Source organism: Diabrotica virgifera, chromosome 2 (assembly GCF_917563875.1).
Source record: "Diabrotica virgifera virgifera chromosome 2, PGI_DIABVI_V3a".
NCBI lineage: Eukaryota > Metazoa > Arthropoda > Insecta > Coleoptera > Chrysomelidae > Diabrotica > Diabrotica virgifera.
The window spans coordinates 223,818,092-223,839,601 of NC_065444.1; the positions used below are offsets into that span (position 1 = coordinate 223,818,092).

At 33.1% G+C, this 21,510-nt stretch overlaps 1 protein-coding gene across 1 annotated transcript; it reads left to right on the forward strand.

The window, feature by feature from the left end:
* The first annotated feature begins 7,345 nt into the window (after positions 1–7,345).
* LOC126880929 (uncharacterized) lies at positions 7,346–10,206 on the forward strand. Its single transcript, XM_050645006.1, has 2 exons — positions 7,346–8,514; positions 8,574–10,206. Exons 1-2 carry the CDS (start codon positions 7,346–7,348, stop codon positions 10,204–10,206), a joined length of 2,802 nt encoding a protein of 933 aa, XP_050500963.1.
* The last annotated feature ends 11,304 nt before the right edge of the window (positions 10,207–21,510 follow it).

Here is a 21,510-nt window from a genome sequence, read left to right on the forward strand (position 1 = left end):
GTCATTACGTCAAGATGGATGACGTCACTAGTATACCATAAATGCCACAATATCATAACTTAAAAATAAAAATCGACCTGTTTCGATATTTTTTCTTAAAGTCGCCGGTTTACGAAATAACGAATTTATTCCTTTCATTTGCACCATACTGTCGGTGGAAAATAGTGTCGCGCACACTTGATTAGCAATTAAAAAACAAAGGAGTTTTGAATATTGTATTGCAAAAAACTCTTCGGGATTTCATCAATCGATGTTTAAAGGATATCTACCTACCTTGGCAACATTCAAATTTTCAATTTTTCACATAGTTTTTGAGGGTTAAAAATGGCCGATTTCGCAATTTTTCAATTTTTAATCGCTTATATGTCAAAAACTATCATTTTTAGAGAAAAGTCACTAAAGATCTTTTCTGTTTGGAATGATCCAAAAAACCTAAAAAAACTTTTTTCCATGTAAAAAAATAATTTTAGGATAAAAACAAAAAAAAAACGTTTAAAAAATTTTTGACCACCTTTTGGTCCTGGCAACATGCAAATTTGTTAAAAGGAGTCCTTTTTGAGTAAGATTGTGCAAAAAATCCGAATTAGAATATTTTTCCTAGCGGATGCGCAGTGGCTTTCTGGACTAAATAGCTCACCGAACGGGCGAACGAGAACGCAGTGGTTGATGACGTCAGACCCCAGCTCGCGCTATAGAATAGAATAGAGATATGCTTTATTGTCACTGAAAATTATACAAATTTTATGGACAAAGCTTAATATAAAGTCAGAAAAAAACAAATAATATCTAACAATAACAATAACAAATATAATTTTCTGAAATTTGATAAATCGTCAATATAAAAAAAAATACAAAAATACAAAATATAAGTTAATAAAGTAAAGAAAAAAACAAAATCGATATATTGCAACAATTTATATAAATTGCAAAGTGAACATACAACAAAGTAAACTATAGACATAGGAACTAATAAGTTTAAGCTGCTGCATGTGACACCCAAATAAAGATAAGTTTGGTTACTTGTACATTACTGTAATTTCTTAGTTAGTCATTAAGAAACTCTTCTACTGAATAATATGGTCTTTTAGATAGATGAGCTTTTGTCATTTTACGGAACTTGGGGAAAGATGTTGCAGATTTGAGTTGTAAAGGAAGATGGTTGTATAGTTTTTTTGCGGAATATAATATAGATTTCTTTACTAACTCAGAGGACGGGATCGGTAAATAGACATCAAAATTTGAATTTCTGGTGGAGTAGTCATGATGAGGCCTAGCTGGAAAGACATGCATGTGTTTACGAATTAAGCAAACAGTTTCTAAAATATATAAAGATGTAAGGGTTAAAATTCCGTGATCTTTGAAGTAACTTCTTCAATGTGTTGTTCTTCTGAGGCCAAAAAGATACCTTATTGCTCCTTTTTGTAATTTAAAATTTTAAAAATAACATCTAATTGGGCAGCTGTACTAGAACCCCAAAAAGGAAGACCATATCGAAGATGAGACTCAAACAAGGAAAAATATGTTAGTTTAGAAGAAGCTAAATTGAGTTCTTTCGAAACAGATCTTATAGCATAGCAGGCTGAGGCGAGTTTCTTACTTAACAAATCGATATAAAGGGACCATTTAAGGTTGCTGTCTAAAAAAATACCAAGAAATTTTACAGAATCAACGGTAGAGATCTGGCTGTTATTAACAAGCAGGGGTTGAAGAGCACTTTTATAGGATAATGCTACTGTCTTATCCACGTTAAAAGAGAGTAAATTAGAGTCAGACCAGGTTATTATCGTAAGCAAATCAGAAGTTTTAGTTGCATGAAGAGATGCAATAGTTGAGTTGCTCCAAGTGATACTGGTATCATCAGCAAAAAGAAAAATTTTTCTATCGATGTTTAAGTTAGTGATATCATTTATAAAGAAAAGGAACAGTAGAGGACCCAATACTGAACCTTGTGGTACTCCACATACAATGTTTTTGAGACTAGAGTCAGTATCATTTGCTCTAACTAGTTGTTTCCTATTATTCAAGTAAGATTGGAACCAATTCAAAGAAATACCTCGAATCCCATAGAAATTTAGTTTTTTAATCAAAATGTCGTGATTTACACAATCAAAAGCTTTGGCATAGTCACAGGAAACAGTGGCAGTATAAAGATTATTGTTTAGTGCTTGGTAAACCTCATGAAGCACAGAAAACATGGCATCAGTGGTACATTTATTAGTTAAAAAGCCGAACTGATTTTGGGATAAGATGTTGTTATCAATGAGAAAGGACATAAGATGGGTTTTATGAGTCTCTCAAAAATTTTTGAAAGTACCGGTAGTAAGGCAATAGGTCTATAGTTGCAAGCACTAGATTTTTCACCACCCTTATGAAGGGGAATAATAATGGCTAACTTTAGGCACTCTGGGAATTTGCCTCTTTCAAAGGAATCATTAATTAGTGAGACGAGAATTTCCAACACATTTTCTGTGAGATTTGAGAAGATTTTTATGGATAGTCCATCAGTACTACAGGATGATTTGCTTTTGATACTATTAATAGTTTGGATCAGTTCAGATGTATCGATTGGTCTTATAAAGAATGAATTCGAGAACACTCCTGAATTAGGGAGATCTTTTTGTGGCAAAATAGTAGAAGTTATATTTTTACTCACATTAACGAAGTATTCGTTTAGATTTTCCGGGTCTGGAAGGGCAAATGTTTGAACTGCGTGAGTTCTATTTCGAAGATCGTTTATTATGGACCAAGTTTCTTTTGCAACACTTTTAGAGCTTTCCAGACGATTTTGGTAGTAGGCTTTTTTAGCTGATTTGATGAGTTTTAGATAGGTTACCCTGTACTTGGTGATATATTGAGTGACAGAGACGTTGGTAGCAAATTTCTTGATATAAAATAGTGAGCGCATATTTTTGGCTGATATGCGGATACCTTGGTAGCCCAGGGTTTGTGATGTTTTGGCTTAATTGGAATTAAAGGAAATGCCTTATTGAAGATAGAGACAAGCTTTTCTATAAAATCGTTGAAATTATAGTCCACGTCCGCAGAAGGAAAATGAAACTCAGAAGTTAAGCATAAATTTTGAAATTTATGAAAATTCTGAGCGGAAAAAATTCTACCTAAACGTCGGGTTTTCGAGGAGGGCTTGCTGAAGATGTTAAACTTCGTAAATACTGCTTCATGATCTGATAATCCCGCATTAATAATTGTAGAGCAGATATCAAGGGGTGAGAAATCTGAGACAATATAGTCAATTATGGTAGATGAAGTTTTTGCAATCCTTGTAGGAGAATTAACGTGCATTGAGAGACCATATGATTCAAATATGTTGACCAAGGACATTTGGGTAGCACAAGCAGCATCATAATTAATGTTGAAGACCCCGCATAGAATTTTGCTGCTTTTATGAGGCAAGTCATCTAACAAATTTAGCAGGTTCTGAAAAAATAGTTCCACAGGAGAGTCAGGTGATCTATAGATCCAAATAATGTAAAGATTAAGATTTTTATTATAAACTAGAGAAAACTCAAAGAAGGCTTCCTTTAACAGAAAGTCATATTTTGTTATCAGAGAAAAATCATTATTTCTAGAAAGAATTAGGGTGCCTCCATGAGCTGAACTTGGACGATCATACCTTTTTTTTTGGATTGAGGTGGAATGCTCTTAGCAGACTATAGAAGGTGTCCCTAGTACTGTTGGACTCGGACAGGAGAGGAGAACACGCTAGGGCCCACAGACCAGAGTAGGTCCATGCGTCCCGCGTGCCCCACATAACCAGCCGCCTACCAACTAAAACCACCCCCTCTTCCGACCCGGAATATCCCTGGACGTGTTCATTAGTGAACGATACATGGGGATATCCCGCGCAGTCTAAGTAAGTAGGGCTAAAGGAGAAGATTGGCATAAGCCCTTCTATACTATTCTCGCCTTCCTAGAAACGGAGAGGCGGATAGGGGGGAGGTCTTTGAGGATAAACTCATAAAAAGAAAGGACAGGCTCGCCTACCTAAGATCAGCAGACGGACAGGGGAGGTCTTTGGATAGTGAGCTGAATAGTAGTATAGTATTAGCTATGCTATTCTCGCCTGTCTGAAAATGACACGCGGATAGGGGGAGTTTACGACTGAAGGTGGGTATTACTTAATTGATAATCGGCTCAGTGAGCCTACCTACAAATGGTAGAAAGAACATAATTGATTAAGGTGTAGGGAGACTTAAAGATGAATATAAATAGGTAGGCCTTGAAAAAAATTTAGGGTAATGTGCCTGTGAATGTTTGTATCTGTTGTGGCAGTTTTTTTCCTATTTTCTGTCTTTTTTCTGTATGGACGATCATACCTAGCAATTGTGGTATATTTTTCTACAAAAAAAAGGCTCGTTGACTTCAAGCCAGTGCTCTGTAACCGCAACTATCGGGGGAAATCCTAATTCCTCTAGAAACAAAAATAATTCGTCAGTTTTATTTCTTATAGAACGAATATTAATCAGAACCATACTAAAGTTGTCATTACTAAAATTATTCGAGTTTTCTAGTTCCTCAGAACACGTCGTATTATTTAAAAATTTCGTCTTGGAGAGCTAGTAGAATAATAATTTCGGAGCTTTTGAAGTTGTTTGAAACGGAAATTTTGGGCGCGGAACTATTATCAGTTGTGCGTATACTATTCATTGTAATATTTTGAATATAACATTTTTAAACATAAATTAACAATTTTATGCAAAAATATTTTTATGTGCAAGTTCCTTATTGAAAGCAACATAGAAAGAAAGCTGCTCAATTTTCAACTGAGTCGGAATATTTTAGTTGTAGGTTTGCATTGAATATTACTTATTATGATTTAATAATCATCTTTTTAATATTTATGTTGTGGTTTGAGTGACAGAATCAATTGTGGCTTAATTCCAAATAGTCAGTTTTCCAATCCTTTTGTTTGAGTTATTCCACATTAAGTTAATTTAGTCATGATTTTAGTGACCGGATAGTATGTTCCTTAACCTTAACCTCGCTGTTTATTGTTGAATCCTTTACTGTTATCGTCTTGCCATTCTAATATTATTATTTTAATTTTTAAATAACCTAAGAGTGTGTTACTATGTCAGAATTATTATATCTAAAATACGAAGATTAAGAATGTAAAGTAGTTCTTTCAATCGGATCAACATAGGTTTAAACAATTGATAACGAATTAAATAGATCAAGTGGCAAGTACGTACATACATAATTTTAATTTTTTCGAGTGGTATTTTTAAGTAAAGATGATATTAACAGATAAGTTTGACAATGACCACTTTAACTTGTTTTCGGGCACGAATTACTAAATTTTTAATAGGGTAGGTTGATAAATGTGTTCTTTCGTTTTTAATGATTCTTTATACCTTCTCTTTTTAAATCTTCAATACCTTTTTTCAAAACCAATCTTACTTAAACTAGGTAAATTTAATCGATGAATATATTTATAACCTATATATGAAGTAGGTAATAGAAGAACAAGTAATATCTGCAAGAACAGAAGTACCTACAATCAGGGGCGGATGGGCCCACCGGGATACCGGGAATTTTCCCGGTGGGCCGTCGTTTGTGGGCTGCCACGCGCGGACCTAAACCCTTAATTTTTCAACTGCATGAATCTTGATTTTTATAAATCGATGTAAAAATACTGATACGGTTGCACCTAGACCTAGCAAATACCTAGACTAGACTATAAAAGTAAGAAAAGAACCAAAAATTATGTTCAACAAAAGTAAACAGGATGTATACTTTCTTTAAAGACTGGTCCAGCGCTGTTCTTTATTATGTTATTTTCTAAGCTCCCTCAAACAGCGTATACCTGCTAAATGCTACCTGCTATTTTTTTAAGCTATTATTGTATTAAAATTTACCCAGCAAGAAACACGAAAATAAACTTAAGTCAAGCGTCCACAGACCCGCATCGTACGCATCGTACGCAACGGATTTTAGTTTGACAATCGATAATGCGATCCGTACGATGCGGATCAGTGGACGCGGTTACATAAGTTTCTGTACAAGGCAAACTAAAATCCGTTGCGTACGATGCGTCCGATGCGTACGATGCGGGTCTGTGGACGCTTGCCTTGTACGATGCGGGTCTGTGGACGCTTGACTTAAGTTTATTTTCGTGTTTCTTGCTGGGTAAATTTTAATACCAATGTGTGTCTGGCACTGGCCTATGTTAAAAACATCTGCGGACAATATGCACTCCCGGCTTACAGTTTGTATCAGTCATCGTAGTTATTGTTTTCTTAAGGCAAGCGTCCACAGACCCGCATCGTACGCATCGGACGCATCGTACGCAACGGATTTTAGTTTGCCTTGTACAGAAACTTATGTAACCGCGTCCACTGATCCGCATCGTACGGATCGCATTATCGATTGTCAAACTAAAATCCGTTGCGTACGATGCGTACGATGTGGGTCTGTGGACGCTTGGATTTAGTAAAGGAAGCCCCTTGACCTTGAGACCCTAAGGATTATTTTTCGTTTTACAGTTTGTTTATTACTGTCGACGACTGTCGTTATTTGAGACAGCGGTTGTGCGAGTTTGCAAATTCTACGTCCGTCGCGTCGCCAGAAATCTTTTGGATTAACTAACGCCTTATCACTTAGTTCCGGTTCCGAAAGACACGAATTATTATGTGACGTGCGCTTTTACTTCGGGATTAGTTGAATAGTGGCGTAGAAGGATAATAATAAACATTTACCTACTTCTAAATTAACCAATAACGTTATATTACTTAAGCCGATTTATTAGAGTGGAAGTTTAAGGTAGGAAATAATTATTTAAAATAATTTTTACTATACAGGGTGTTTCAACACTATACACCGTGTCCGGAAAGTCGCGGATAAACAGTACAAGGTGTTATTCTGTACTAAAAGTTCGTATTTTTTTTAAATAAACACATTAATAAATTAGGCAGGTGCAAGCTTTCTGTTTAAATCATTCGATTAAAATAAATTCTCGTACACTCTGTTTCATCTTCTTTCCCAAACAAAAAATTTACTTACTTTTAGTGTTTTGTAGTATTGTTAAGTTCTGTAAAAAACTATAAAATTTGTAAAAATCTATTGCTTTCAAGTGTTTTTTTACGTCTAATTCGCAAACAAATCGTTTTTGGGCGTTTGTTTATAAAGCAAGAATGTATTGGTTGTGATGTCTCCTACCACGTTTAAAGGTTTGTAGGTATAGTTATGAAATACTCTGTATAAACATGCTCAAAAAGCGCCTATTCTAGCTGTTCAATAATTATGAAATTTGTTACGTTAGGACGAAAACTGCTTGTATGATAGCCGTCAGAACCAATATACTAAGTGAATAAAAAATCAAATACCAATGCCACCAAAACGAAAAGGAGGACAAGAAAAAAAACTAGAAAGGGAGAAGAAAAAAAGATGTGAAATAGCAAAAAAATGTCACTCTTTGGATAATTTGCTCAATAGTTATTCTGTTCCTTCAACTTCAGGGGTAGAAAGTGATATTAACACGGAAAAACAAGAGCAAGAGCAAAAATCCGAAGAAAATTTACCGGTTTCAGAAACTAAATTTGAAACTGAGTTAAAGCTGTCAGATGACTCGGACGACGACATAGAGACAAGTGATGAAAGCGATAGTGAAGCTAATGTAAAAAAGGCACTTAAAGACGAAGAGGCGCTACTAAAGCTGGGACAGCCGGAAGAGACAGAATCTGGCAATTTCTTCGACCGTCCCGATCCCAATAAATTACAGCTATTTTTTGAATTCCATCCAAAGGTACCTGTCGCACAAAAAGATGTACCTTTCAATGTGGAAAAAGCGTTTACGCGTAATAATAAAACAAAAAGGAAATGGTTGAGCTATAGTGAAGAAAGAAAGGCACTTTTCTGCACAATTTGTCTTGCTTATTCAGTTGAGAGTAATAAAGATCAAAGTTCTGCTTTTGCAAGAGGTATGTCTGATTGGAAACATGTATATCAGCGAATAAATGAGCATGAAAGTTCAATCAGTCATGGAAAAAACTGCGAAACATATTTCATGTATATTAAAAATCAAACAATTGAAAAAATACTTTTTGGAAACGTTGTTGAAATGAGAAATAAAAAAGTTGCAAGCAATCGGCACGTTTTGGATGCTATTATTGATGTTATAAAACTAATTGGCAAACGAGGACTTTCTTATCGAGGCACAGCAAATGAAGCTGCATACAATCTAGAAAATGAAAACCTAGATCATGGTAATTTTTTGGAAATAATCTTACTTTTATCGAAATTTGATGTTATTTTGAAGAAACATTTGGACGCCATTGTTAAAAAAAGCAAAAGTTATCACAATAGAAAAATCAAACGTCGAGCTGGAAATTTCTACACATTTTTGTCAAAAACTACTGTAAATTCAATCATTGTCATAATCACAGAAATTATTCTAAAGAAGATTTCTTCAGAGATACAGACTGCCACTATGTTCTCTATAGAAATAGACAGCACTCAAGATATTTCAGTAACAGACCAATGTTCAGTTGTAACAAGGTATGTTAAATTGTAAGTATAATAAAATCTTCACCTTTGCTTATTTTATTTTATTTCAGGTATGTTTACAACGGAACAATTCACGAACGCCTTCTTGCAGTTGTTCCTTGTCACAATTCAACAGGGAAGGGATTTCATACCATGATTCATGACATACTGGTAAAAAATGGTTTGGATGAAAAAAATTGTATTGCTGACTCTACTGATGGGGCGGCTAATATGCAAGGGAGATATTCGGGATTCTCCAGTTTCATGGTCCAGGAAAATTCAAATCATGTTCATGTTTGGTGTTATGCGCATATTTTAAATCTTGTTCTGACAGACATTTTTAAATCCCACATTAAGGCCGCATCATTTTTTTCATTACTGAATTGTATAGCAGCATTTTTTAAAGAATCTCATCAACGCATGGGTTACTGGTTGGACATTGGCAACAATGCTAGATCACAGAAACTTCAGTTGATAGGAGAAACTCGTTGGTGGTCAAAGGAAGCAGCGCTCAGTAAAATTTTTGGTAATTTTAATGAACCTAATAAAGCACTGTACGTTGATTTAATTGACATTCTTAATACAATTGAAAATTCACAAAAAATTAAGCCAGATGCAAGAGCGACTGCTGCAAATTACAAAGCACAATTACTGAAATACGAAAATATTTTAATTGGGCACATATTCTTAAAACTGTTCTCTATAACAGGCCCTTTATCAAGATATATTCAGACAACAGGGTTAGATTTATTAAAATGTAACTTTATGGTTAATGATTCTATACTGAGTTTAAAAAAAATGCAACGAAATTTTCCAGACATTGAAGCATCTGCAGATAAATTTGTAGGGTGGGCTAAACTCTCTTTTGAAAGGAGAGACTTCGAATTTTTTGTTGAAGAACAATTGCCCGAGTTTCGATCAAAAAAGAAAAAGAAATTCTTTGATGAGAAAACTTCTGATGAAATCCCAGTAAGCCCAAAAGAAAATTTTAGAATTGTTTTTTTTAACGTTATTGCGGATACTGCAGTAGAATCAATCAGTAGAAGATTTGCAAACAACGCTGAATTATGTAGGGATCTGAACATTTTAGATCCAAATAATTTTGAAGAAATCGCCAAAGGTGAGCTACCTGAGAATTCTCTAAAAATATTGTCAGAAAAATTAATACAGTTTGATTCTTCTGCAACTCCTGCAAAGTTGAAAGAAGAGTTAGCAAGCTTTGCAAGCAACTGGAAACATATTAAATTAACAATTGAAGATTCATATGAAATAAATTATGCTAGACTTGATGTGGGGTTAGACGACTCTTCTTCTGCACAGTCAGATGTAGACGAAGATGACTGTATAACAAAACAGAGTACAAAATCAAGGGTGTGCATCGAATCTAACAAATGTCAGAACTGTGTCATTTGTTGCTACGGTTCAATTTTAAAATATAATTTGTTTAAGGGGGCTTATTCCACGCTGGTATTGGCTTATCAATATATACTTTCATTGCCCATCTCGCAAGTGGCATGTGAACGATCGTTTTCAACTTTAAAATTTATCAAAAATAGATTAAGAAACTCCTTGTCTGATAATAGACTCGAGTCGTTCATGCTGATGAATATTGAAAATGATATACTGAGCGATATCAACAATGATGAAATTATTAATCGTTTGGGTCAAACAACCAAATTAATGAAGGACGCTTTAATGTATTAATATAATAAATAATAGGTAACCATTTAGTGATAGCTATATATGTAAAACGATATTTCATTCACCTATAGTTTATAACACATTAATTTGTTATTTATATATCTTAAATATCTTAATATAGAATTTTCTAGAGCAAACTTTGTATTTTAGATTCCAAGTTTCTATACTTTAAAAAAATCAAAAAAACTCCCATGTGTATATATATATATATATATATATATATATATATATATTTAAATTTTGGGCCGTCGTCGTTTATTCTCCCGGTAGAATTTTACTTGCCCATCCGCCCCTGCCTACAATAAAAGTATATTCATATCGGAGTTTAAAAGCTGAACTCTACTTTTTTATCCTAATGTGTCTTCTGCAAGAAAGACATACATTATCAAATAATGCGATCCGTCAGTGACATACTAGTCCACTCACTCACGGCACAATATTACAAAACCTTCAGAAGAACCACTTGCTTGCATTTACATGAACGGCATACACATAGTTGAGCATAGCTAACATCTCAAAGAAAAAAAGTGAAGTTGTGCTGATATGTGCTTTTACCCTGGGGGTGAGTTTCGTCCCTTTTCGGGGGTGACAAAGTATACTTTCAAATAAGTCCGGAAATGGATAAACTGACTAATTCTATGTAAGCAACTTTTGTTCTCGAGTTTTTTCACTTAGTCAAGACTTTTTTAGTTATTTGCGAGTGAATATGTTCATTTTTCAACAAAAAATAAACACGTATTTAGACGGTTTTTTGCAAATAACTCAAAAAGTAAGTATTTTATCGAAAAATATATTGTGTATATGAAGAATGCAGACCCGGTAGAAATAACCAAAAAATAAAGTAATTTTCGGGAAAAACTCATTACAACTTTTTTAGTGTTTTTAAGTATGTTACGCTCAAAATAACGTTCGTCCCTTTTGTTTTATTAAAAAGAATCGTGAAAGTTTACGATTAGCTTCTAATTAGCCTAATTAGCATCCCAAATGAAATTACACGGGAGGAGCTGTTTAGCATTCAGGTTCTTATGGAATGCAAAATGAATGAGAGATAGGTAGGTATCTAGATCTAGATCAATTACATTACAATCTTCAACGAGAACAAAAATAGTCTAGTCGCAACATAAGGGGTCCTGTGGGAAATTCTAGCTCGACGTGACTTGATGGTGGTTTTATAGGTTTTATGAGTCGCTGAATCCAATGGAAGTGGTCTGAAAGCCCAACTATTACCCGTTTAATTGTTATTAAGAAATTATGGTAAAATTAGGTATTTTTCAGGTATTATTAGAAGCCTGTAAAGAAATTGATAGTGTTAAGGTATTCTGGTGTATTTTTGGTCGGTGAATCGAATGCGAATAGTCGCGATTACTGAAAATATTTGTTAATATTAAAATAATTGTTTATTCGCCGAAAAGCTCGAAATAATGCGATATCTACAGAAAGTTTTTAGTCTTTTTCATAGCATTTTTAAACGCTAAATCGATTGCCACTAGTCGTGATAGCTTAAACCACGTTCTACGATTAATAAATTATTGCAAAAATAATTGTTTATAGTAGCTACGTTTACTCACGGTTTTTGCTCTAAATAAAAAAAAACTGGGCTGACATGAAATTTAGCATACACGTAGCTAACATGTCAAACAAAAAGTGATACTGTGCTGATGTGCGCTTTTACCCTGAGGTGAGTTTCACTCCTTTTCGCTGGTTAAAAAAGATACCTTTAAAATAAGTGCGGAAATGGATATACTGATTAATTCTAAGCAACTCTTGTTCTATAGAGTTTCTTCACTAATTCAATAGTTTTCGAGTAATTTGCTTAATTTTTCGCAAATAACACGTTTTTCGCAAATAACTCAAACAGTAGGTAATTTTACAAAAAAAAGTTTTCTTAGCAAAAATATAGACTATAAAAAAGTTTAAAAAATGGTGTATGTGTGAGGTCTGTAGACCCAGTAGAAGCGGAGTTGTAGCTAATGAACAACAGGTTCATATTCGTCAAATTCCAAATCGAATATTTCAACATAAAATAATCAAAAATAAAGCACTTTTTGAGGAAAACTCATTAAAAGTTTTTTAAAGCTTTTAAAATTTTTTTATTTTTGTCTTTAAAAAAGTATCTAGTATCAAAAATAAGCAAATTACGTTCAAAATAAAGTTAATCCAGTTTTTTTTTGGTAAAAAAATCGGGAAAATCACCCCCTAATTAGCATCTCAAAGAAATTAATCGTTACGGCTTCACAAGTTGATTTATTTATGTTGTATTTATATGATCTGTAAGTTTATCCGGTCCAAAGTGCGTATTTTTGAAAGGGCGGTAGTTGAAAACGCTTGAACGAGTCACTAGTCACGATTATACCAAAATTAGAAGCACCAAATCTTTACAAGTTTTTTCTTACAGAATGACAAAAAATCCATAATATTTAGAAAAGCAAAGCCTACATTTTTTTACTCTTTGAGATTTTTGGTATCACTAACAGTTTTTAAGTAATTAAAAAAAAAATTTTTTTCTAAATTAAATAAATTTTACTTTAAAACTATTTTTTTTTTCAAAATTAAGCATTTTTTTAACTTTAAGAAAGTTGTAAAAAGTGCTTCATTTTTTGGTTATTTTATGTTGAAATATTATACTTGGCATTTGAGGAATATTAACCTGTTGTTCATTAGCTACAACTCCGCTTCTACTGGGTCTAGAGACCTCACAAATACCTACACCATTTTCTTCACTTTTTATAGTCTACATTTTTGCTAGGAATTTTTTTTTTAAATAGGTACTTACTTTTTGAATTGTTTGCGAAAAACCCTCTAAAAACGTGTTTTTTGTTGAAAAATTAACATATTCACTCTTAAATAACTCTAAAAGTATTCACTTAGTGAAAAAACTTTATAGAACAAAAGTTGCTTAGAATTAATCAGTTTATCCACTTCCGAGCTTGATTAAAGGTATCTTTTCACACCCGAAATGGGGGGAAATTCATCCCCAGGGTAAAATCACACATCGGCACAATATTACTTTTATTGTTTGACATGTATGCTAAATTTCATGTGAATCCAAGTGGTTTTTTAAAACTTAGAGCAAAAACCATGAGTAAACGTACTATAAACAGTTATTATTGCAATAATTTATTAATAACAAAGTCGGAACGTTGTTTAAGCTATCACGACTAGCGGCAGTCGATTTAGCGTATAAATATACTATGAAAAAGACTACAAACTTGCTGTAGATAGCGCATTATTTCGAGCTGTTCGTCGAATAAACAATTATTTTGTTATTAACAAAATAAGAACATAGTTTGAGTAATCTCGACTAGTTGCATTCGATTTAGCGACCAAAAATACACCAGAGAAAACCTTAACACTATCAATTTCTTTAGAGGGCTTCTAATAATACCTAATTTTACGATAATTTTGTTAATAACATAAACGGGTAATATTTGGGCTTCCAGGCCACATTCATTGGATTTAGCGACCCAAAAAACCTATAATACCACCATCAAATCACGGCGAGCTAGAATTTCCCACGTTACCCCTTATGTTGCGACTAGACTAAAATGTGTTTTCCAATAATTAATATAGAATATTTACTAAGATTCCATGAGATGAGAATAATTAACTTACTGATCGATTATTTAAAAGTAATAAACATTGTCATTTAAATGAAACTGTTATATAGATGTAAAAAAAAAACTAAGACTAGGCGAGGAAATAAAGCATTACATTTTTAACTTTTTTAAAGTAAGACAGATCGTTATGAAACGTTTTGCATTCGATTCGGGAGAGCTTCAGGAAAATTGTTGACCACATGGCATGAGGGACAAATGAAAATTGCATTGTTGTAGGCGGAAAATACATTTTCCAAAATGCATATCAAAGTGTTCAAAAAATAAAAATTCCCAACTCTAAAGATAATCAAGGAAATGAGTTCAATTTTTACACTCAGGGATTTTTGAGGTCGCTGAATAGGAATGTTAGGTCGGCGAAGCTGTAAGAGGTATCTGGTTCCCGGTATCTATGTCATCTCCTGGAGTTTCATGAAAATTCGTTATGAAAATAGTTGAAATTTATTATCTCGGAGTTTTTGAGATCGTTGAACACGAATATTGCATAGAAGATGCTGTACGATGTACCTGATGCCCGGTATATACTTCGTCACCTGGAGTGTTATGGAAACTCGTTATAAAATTCAACAGTGAGTAAAAATAACAGTAAGTTATTTTAATTCAGAGCGCAAATTATGAAAAAAAACGAAATTTTTTAGTATTAGTAATACCTATTTTTTTTTTTTAGATATTATGTCAGAACCTCGAATATATGATTAAAACTCTCAGTAGCCATAAAAACCTCAGACTAGCAAGTTTCAACAAATTTTATTCCGAATTTCCATAAACTTCCCAGGGACAACGTAGGGGAGAATTGGATAAAACTAGATAGTCGGATAAAACGGGATACCTAGCCTAGAAACCCAACTATTGGTGCTATCAATCGGATAACGACGGAAACTTATTTATCAGTCATCATTTTAACATTCTCAGTTCGTTTTACCTCAATGCCACTATTTGATGAAAAGTTGTTGTGTTTAGAATTGTTTGACTCTATTTTTTTGATACTTTGTACTTTTAAGTGCGTTGTTTTCTACATTATACTGCCTATATATTATATAAAAATGTAATTCTGGTAACTATTACATTTAATTAAGCAGTCATTAACGAATATTCTCATGCGTAGTCTACCTAATTTTACTTTCACATTTAGGCAGCAGCCATTTGTGTTTTGAAAAATGTCTGAGTTTCCCGATAAATAAGTGTCCCGACAAAACGGAACACTTATAAGTTGGATAAAATGGGATACAGTTTCTTATGTCCCGTTTTATCTACCTATTTATTTGTTGGCCTATTAATTTTTTAAATAGAGATATGAAGCGTTTTCTCATACCGCAGAGAAGAACAACATATTTTTATGTGTCTTTTGTTGTGATATAGGTACGTACCTAGTCCTAAATAAAAGGTCTTATTTCCCATTTTGCCATTAAACATCCTATTTTTAAGTTTCTGACTACTGAAGATATTATTCTTTCAATAGTAAATTTTACTATACAGTGAGCACGTAAAGGTTGGAATAAATTCATTTTCTCGAGAATGGATGATTTTAGAAAAAAATCCCGAAACAGGTCAATTTTTATTTTTAAATTAGGACTTTTTGGCATATATATCATACTAGTGTCGTCACCTATTTGGGCGTGATTACGTCATCGATGATTTTTTTAAATGAAAATATGGGTCGTGTGATAGCTCATTTGAAAGGTAATTCAATTATCTATTCAGTAATATAAACATTAATATAATTTAAAATAAAAATGTATACCATTAATATAATTATTTATACAGGGTATCCAAAAAAAATTTTTTTGGATTGAATTAATTGACATAAAAAGAAGAATGTATGTAATTTATTTAATTCAAAATACATTTTACTGCTCTCAGAAAACTGAAAAAAATGTTTATTTGAAAAATAATCATTGCTTTTCGCTTATATTAAATGTTCAAACTGTCACGAGGCTGGTGGGTGGCGGTTTTAATATTGAATTTAAGAAAAAAACAATATTTATATGCCAAATAACTATTTTTCCTGTTTTCTGATAGCAGTAAAATGTATTTTGAATTAAATAAATTACACACATTCTTCTTTTTATGTCAAAAAATTTAATTCAAAAAAATTTTTTTGGACACCCTGTATAAATTATTATGTCAATGCCAGATGGCGCTAGCCACCTACTATCATCACTTCAGTTGCAATGGGTGGGAAAACCTCTCGATATGAATCAGTTAAAATATGGAGAACAGTGCCTACGTTCCTTCCGATGAAGGCTCCAATAAGAGCCGAAAATCGCGATTCAAGGCACTGGACTGCACTCCGTATTCTAATTGAAAAGTAAGATTGTTTTGCCTTCGCATTGCAACTGAATAAAAATGGTATACATTTTTATTTTATTTTATTATGTTAATGTTTATATTACTGGATAGAGAATTGAATTACCCTTCAAATGAGCTATCACACGACCCCTATTTTAATTAAAAAAAAATCATCGATGACGTAATCACGCCCAGATGGGTGACGTCACTGGTATGATATATATGCCAATAAGTCGTAATTTAAAAATAAAAATTGACCTGTTTTGGGATTTTTTTCCAAAATCGTCCATTCTCGAGAAAATGAATTTATTCCAACCTTTACTTGCTCACTGTATAGTTTAATGTCTACTTAATTTAGACATATATTAAGTTTTAGATAATTTTATACAAAAAATTAAATATTATAAACCTATCCCGTTTAATCCAACCGTGGTTGGATAAAATGGGATGTGTAGGACTTTAATAAATATTTTTTTTACTATTTTCCAGTTATTAAAAAAATAGCTAAAGATATGTGTTTTGTGTGCTGCAATAAATGTTATACCTATAAAAAATAATATGATAATTTCTTTAACATATTTTCCGTAGTAAAAGTAAACAAAAATGGTATCCCGTTTTGTCCAACTCTCCCCTACATACAGGGCACCAGGTACCTCGTACAGCATCCTTGTTGCAATATTCATCTTCAGCGACCTCAAAAACCCCAAGCCCAAGATAATATATTTTCCCTATTTTCATAACGTATTTTCATAAAACTACAGGAGGTGACGTAGATACCAGGCACCAGGTAGCTAGTACAGCATCGTCGAAGTAATAATGGTGTTCAGTGGCCTCAAAAACTTCGGGATAACAAGTGTCAACGATTTTCATATTGAATTTCCATAAAACTTCAGGAAATGACATACATACCGGGATATCGGACATCAGATACCTCTTACAGCTTCGTCGACCTAATATTCCTATTCAGCGACCTCAAAAACTCCCGAATATAAAAATGGAACTCATTTCAATGATTATTTTCCGAATTGTGAATTTTTATTTTTTGAACACTTTGAGATGCACTTTGGAAGAAAATACATTTTCCGCTTACAATAATGCAATTTTTATTTGTCTCTGATGTCATGTGATCAACAATTTTCCTAAAGCTCTTCCGAATCGAATGCAACAGGTTTTATAACGCTCCGTCTTATTTAAAAAGTCAGAGGTTTAGGTGATTGTGGTGCTTTTGTGACGTGATTTTGTCACCCGACTGTTTTCAGCTCCTTGCTGAACAAAAAGGGTCTTGTTTACCGAATTTGATTTATGAATGCATTTAAAAGGGGACCTTTGTCAGGGGCGTAACAGAGGCCCCCGCAGCGTGAAGCTTGCGGGGGGCCCCAATCGCTTAGGGGCCCATCTTGTCATCTGATATTATGTAAAAATCTTGTATTGGTATATTAATTTACGTTGTGTGTTTAAAATTAAAAACGTAAATTTCTAAATAAACATATTTGCCAAGTGAACCATCTCATACTATCTAGTAACTTAATCCCTTCCGCCTTACCGAAATTTTATTGTAACGACAATAAACTATAATACTTTGTACGTGACTATTGAAAGATTTGAGAATTACAATTTGCCGAATTTTAGAACCATATTTCTAAATCTAGAAATGGATTTTCTCTTTAATCTTCACCTACGTTTAGTATTTCGATACAATTATCCAAAGGCGTAACAAAGGCCCCCGCAGCATGAAGCTTACGGGGCCCCAATATGTCAATGGCCCCATCTTGTTGTCTAATATATGTAAAAATGTGTTATATTATTTGCATACATACGTTTTTTAAGCAGTGCAGTATTGAAAATGAAGTTGTCCATCCGAATTAATAAAATTGTAGATACAGTAAGAAAAATGAAAGAATACCCATGAACGAACATATAAAACACGCTGTATTTTCCTGTCACCGTATCACAAAGGAAATTGTCCAGTGCAAGTACATGTAACAATAATTATTACATGTACTTTCGCTGGCCAATTTTTTGTGTGACACGGTGACAGGAAAATACAGCGTGTTTTATATGTTCGTTCATGGGTATTCTTTTATTTTTCCGACTGTATATTCGCTGATAGTAGATAGAGCACGAAGAAAGTTGTTTATCTCGTAGAATAATACTAATGTAATCATTTAGTAATTTTTGTTCTATTTTATTCTATACCAATAAAGATGAAAAATGTAAGTGGTCATAAACAATGCATGAATACACCAATAGCTCAGTAAATGATAGTTTTGGAGTGAAATTATCAGCGTCGCGACGGACGAATTTGCTTGACAATTTGGATTTAGGTTCTAGTTACACTCCACTTCAAAGTTGGATTTATGCCGTTGGTTGCTTTTACTTCGGGGGGTGACACCCCTTCTTGGAGTGAAAAACATACATTTAAAATAAGTCCGGAAATGTATAAATTGACTAATTATAAGCAACTTTTGTTCTTCTATAGAGTTTCTTTATCTATGCTAATACTTTTCAAGTCATTTGGGAGTGAAAATGTTTATTTTTCAAAAAAAAACAAGGTTTTCAGACGGGTTTTTCGTAAATAACTCAAAAATAAGTGTTTATCGAATTAAATATTAGATATCAAAAAAATATTTGTAGCAAAAATGTAGCTTATAAGATATAGAAAATGGTGTACTTATTCATGAAGTCTATCGACACAGTAAAAGCACAGTTGAAGCTCATGAAAAATTATTCTTATTTGTCCAATTCCAAATCGAATATTTCAACCTGAAATAACCAAAAAATGAAGCAATTTTCGCGAAAAAAATTAAAACTTGTTTTTAAATGTTTCAAAAAAAGCTTCATTTTTATTTTTTTATAAAAGTTTCTAGCACCAAAACTATACGAGTTACGCTCAAAATAAAGTTCGCCCCTTTTTTGGTAAAAAAAATCGTGAAAATCTGCCGCTATTTAGCACCCCAAATAAAATTTATCATTAGCGCTTTACCATTTACTTTAAATATTTCTTGTTTATATGATCTGTAAGTTTGACCGGTTCAAAGTTCTTATTTTTGAAAAAATTTTAAAGTTTTTTTATTTTGGAAAAATGTCTTTTTTTCATCATAACTTAAAAAGGATTAGTGATACGAAAAATCTCAAAGAGTAAAGAAATGTAGGTAGGTCTTGCTTTTATAAATATTTAGGCTTTATTTTGTTTTTCTGTAAGACAAAAATTGGATAAGACATGGCTGTTTAAAATTTGCATATACTCGTGATTAGTGACTCGTTCAAGCCCTTCAACTAGAACCCTTTTAAAAATAAGCACTTTGAACCGGTGAAACTTACAGGTCGTATAAAAAAATTAGGTACTACAAAGGTAATTTGTAAGGCAATAATGATTAGTTTCATTTGAGGTGCTAAATAGGGGGAGATTTTCACAATTTTTACCAAAAAACGGGATTAACTGTATTTTGAGCGTAACTGGCTTAGTTTTGATGCTAGAAACTTTTGTAAAAAATAAAGCTTCTTTTAAACACTTTAAAAAAGTTCTAATGAGTTTCCCCGAACAATATTTTATTTTTTTGGTTATTTCACGTTGAAATATTCGATTTGGAATTTGACTAATAAGAAAAACTTTTCATGAGCTGTAAGTTTTCTTTTACTGAGTCGATAGATTTCACTAACAATATTCTTTTCGATCGCATACTTACTCTTTGAATTATTTGCGAAAAATCACCTAAAAACGTGTTTTTTTTTTTTGTTGAACAATAAACATTTTTACTTATAAACACGGGCGTAGCCAGGGGGGGTTTTGGGGGTTCAAACCCCCCCCCCCCTCCCGAAAAGTTAAGATATTAACATGTTTCAAATTTTTATTATGAATATAAAGGTTATTTTATGTAGTTAGTCTGTTCAGAACCTTCGAGCTGAACACATGTAATTAAGAAGCAATTTGTCTAATTATTATCTTATTATATTGTAATTAGTATAAATCCATCGATATCAAGAAACCGAAAAACAATAGCCAAAAAATTGTTAGTGTTTAATGCTAAAATAATTATCCAGTAAGTAATTTCTACTACATATTTAATTACTAAGTTTGTCAACATAAATATACCTAAATATAGAGAAAATAGGCCAGTATATTATCAAAATATGTCGGAATGTTTTAAAAATTCCTAGCTATAACTAAGGGAAAACTATGAGTTACCAACACGATAACCAGGAACAATCTACTAGTTATCCATTCAGTGAGGACATAAATCCAGCAATTAGAAGAAACAGCTTAGCACGAACTCCTCCACCTTTAAGCACTCAAAAAGACAGTTCCAATCCACTAGATGAACAGCAGAAAATTGTCAAAACATACAACAACGATCTACAATCACATTTATCAAATTTTCAAATAGATAAACCGCAAGAACATCTCCCAGATGCAGATGTAGCAAAAAGTGATGGTGAATGGGTAGCAGTCCACCATAATAAACGTCAACGCAATGACGACAGTCCTGATTTGAAAAAAAACCAAACAAGCTACACTCAATGATTATTGGCTGAGTAAAACTGTTCATACATCTAACAGATACGAGTTACTTGAAGATGATACATTTCGTGAAGAAGTTGTAACGTTGGAAGACCGAAGAGAGGATCAGCCACCACCCATATTTATACAAAATGTTAAACGCATCAAACCACTACAGGAATTACTACAGAAGATAACTCCAGGTAAATATACTTTAAAATGTCTTGCTAACAATCAAATTAAAGTTCAAGCTGATTCATCAAAAACCTACTCAATAATCGTAAAATCTCTATCAGAAAAAAATACTCAGTACCATACATACCAACTAAAACAAAACCGAGGATTCCGAGTTGTTATACGTCATATCCACCCTTCAACAGATCCAGACGACATTAAAAAGGCATTGCTGGATCTCGGGCATACTGCACTGAACATCTCTAATATTAAGCAAAGAGGCACAAAGAAAGATGTGCCGCTATTTAATATAGAACTGGCTATTCACAGCAATAATAAAGATATATATGAGATCACGAAATTACTCAACACTATTGTCACAGTTGAGGCACCGCATCCGAAGAGGGAACTACCTCAATGTCAAAGATGTCAACATTTTGGCCACACACACAATTATTGCCACAGGAGTCCGCGCTGCGTAAAATGCGTAGGAGATCACCTATCGTCTAAATGTCCAAAAGAAAAGAATATAAAAGATGTCCAATGTGTAAATTGTCGAGAAAATCATCCTGCAAGCTACAAGGGATGTTCTGTATACAAAGAACTGCAAAAGAAAAAATTTCCATCGCTTCGAGAAAAAAACGCAAGTCAACCACCTCGTGTTGCACATTCGTCAATCACTCAACCAAATATCAGTTATGCGAACATTGCTGCAGGAAAAGATAATAAAAA

Bases quoted from the DNA above. Each gene is read 5' to 3' on its own strand.
- LOC126880929 (XM_050645006.1), top strand. From the start codon at position 7,346: ATGCCACCAAAACGAAAAGGAGGACAAGAAAAAAAACTAGAAAGGGAG. The intron at 8,515-8,573 runs GTATGTTAAATT...ATTTTATTTCAG, and splicing joins CAATGTTCAGTTGTAACAAG to GTATGTTTACAACGGAACAA.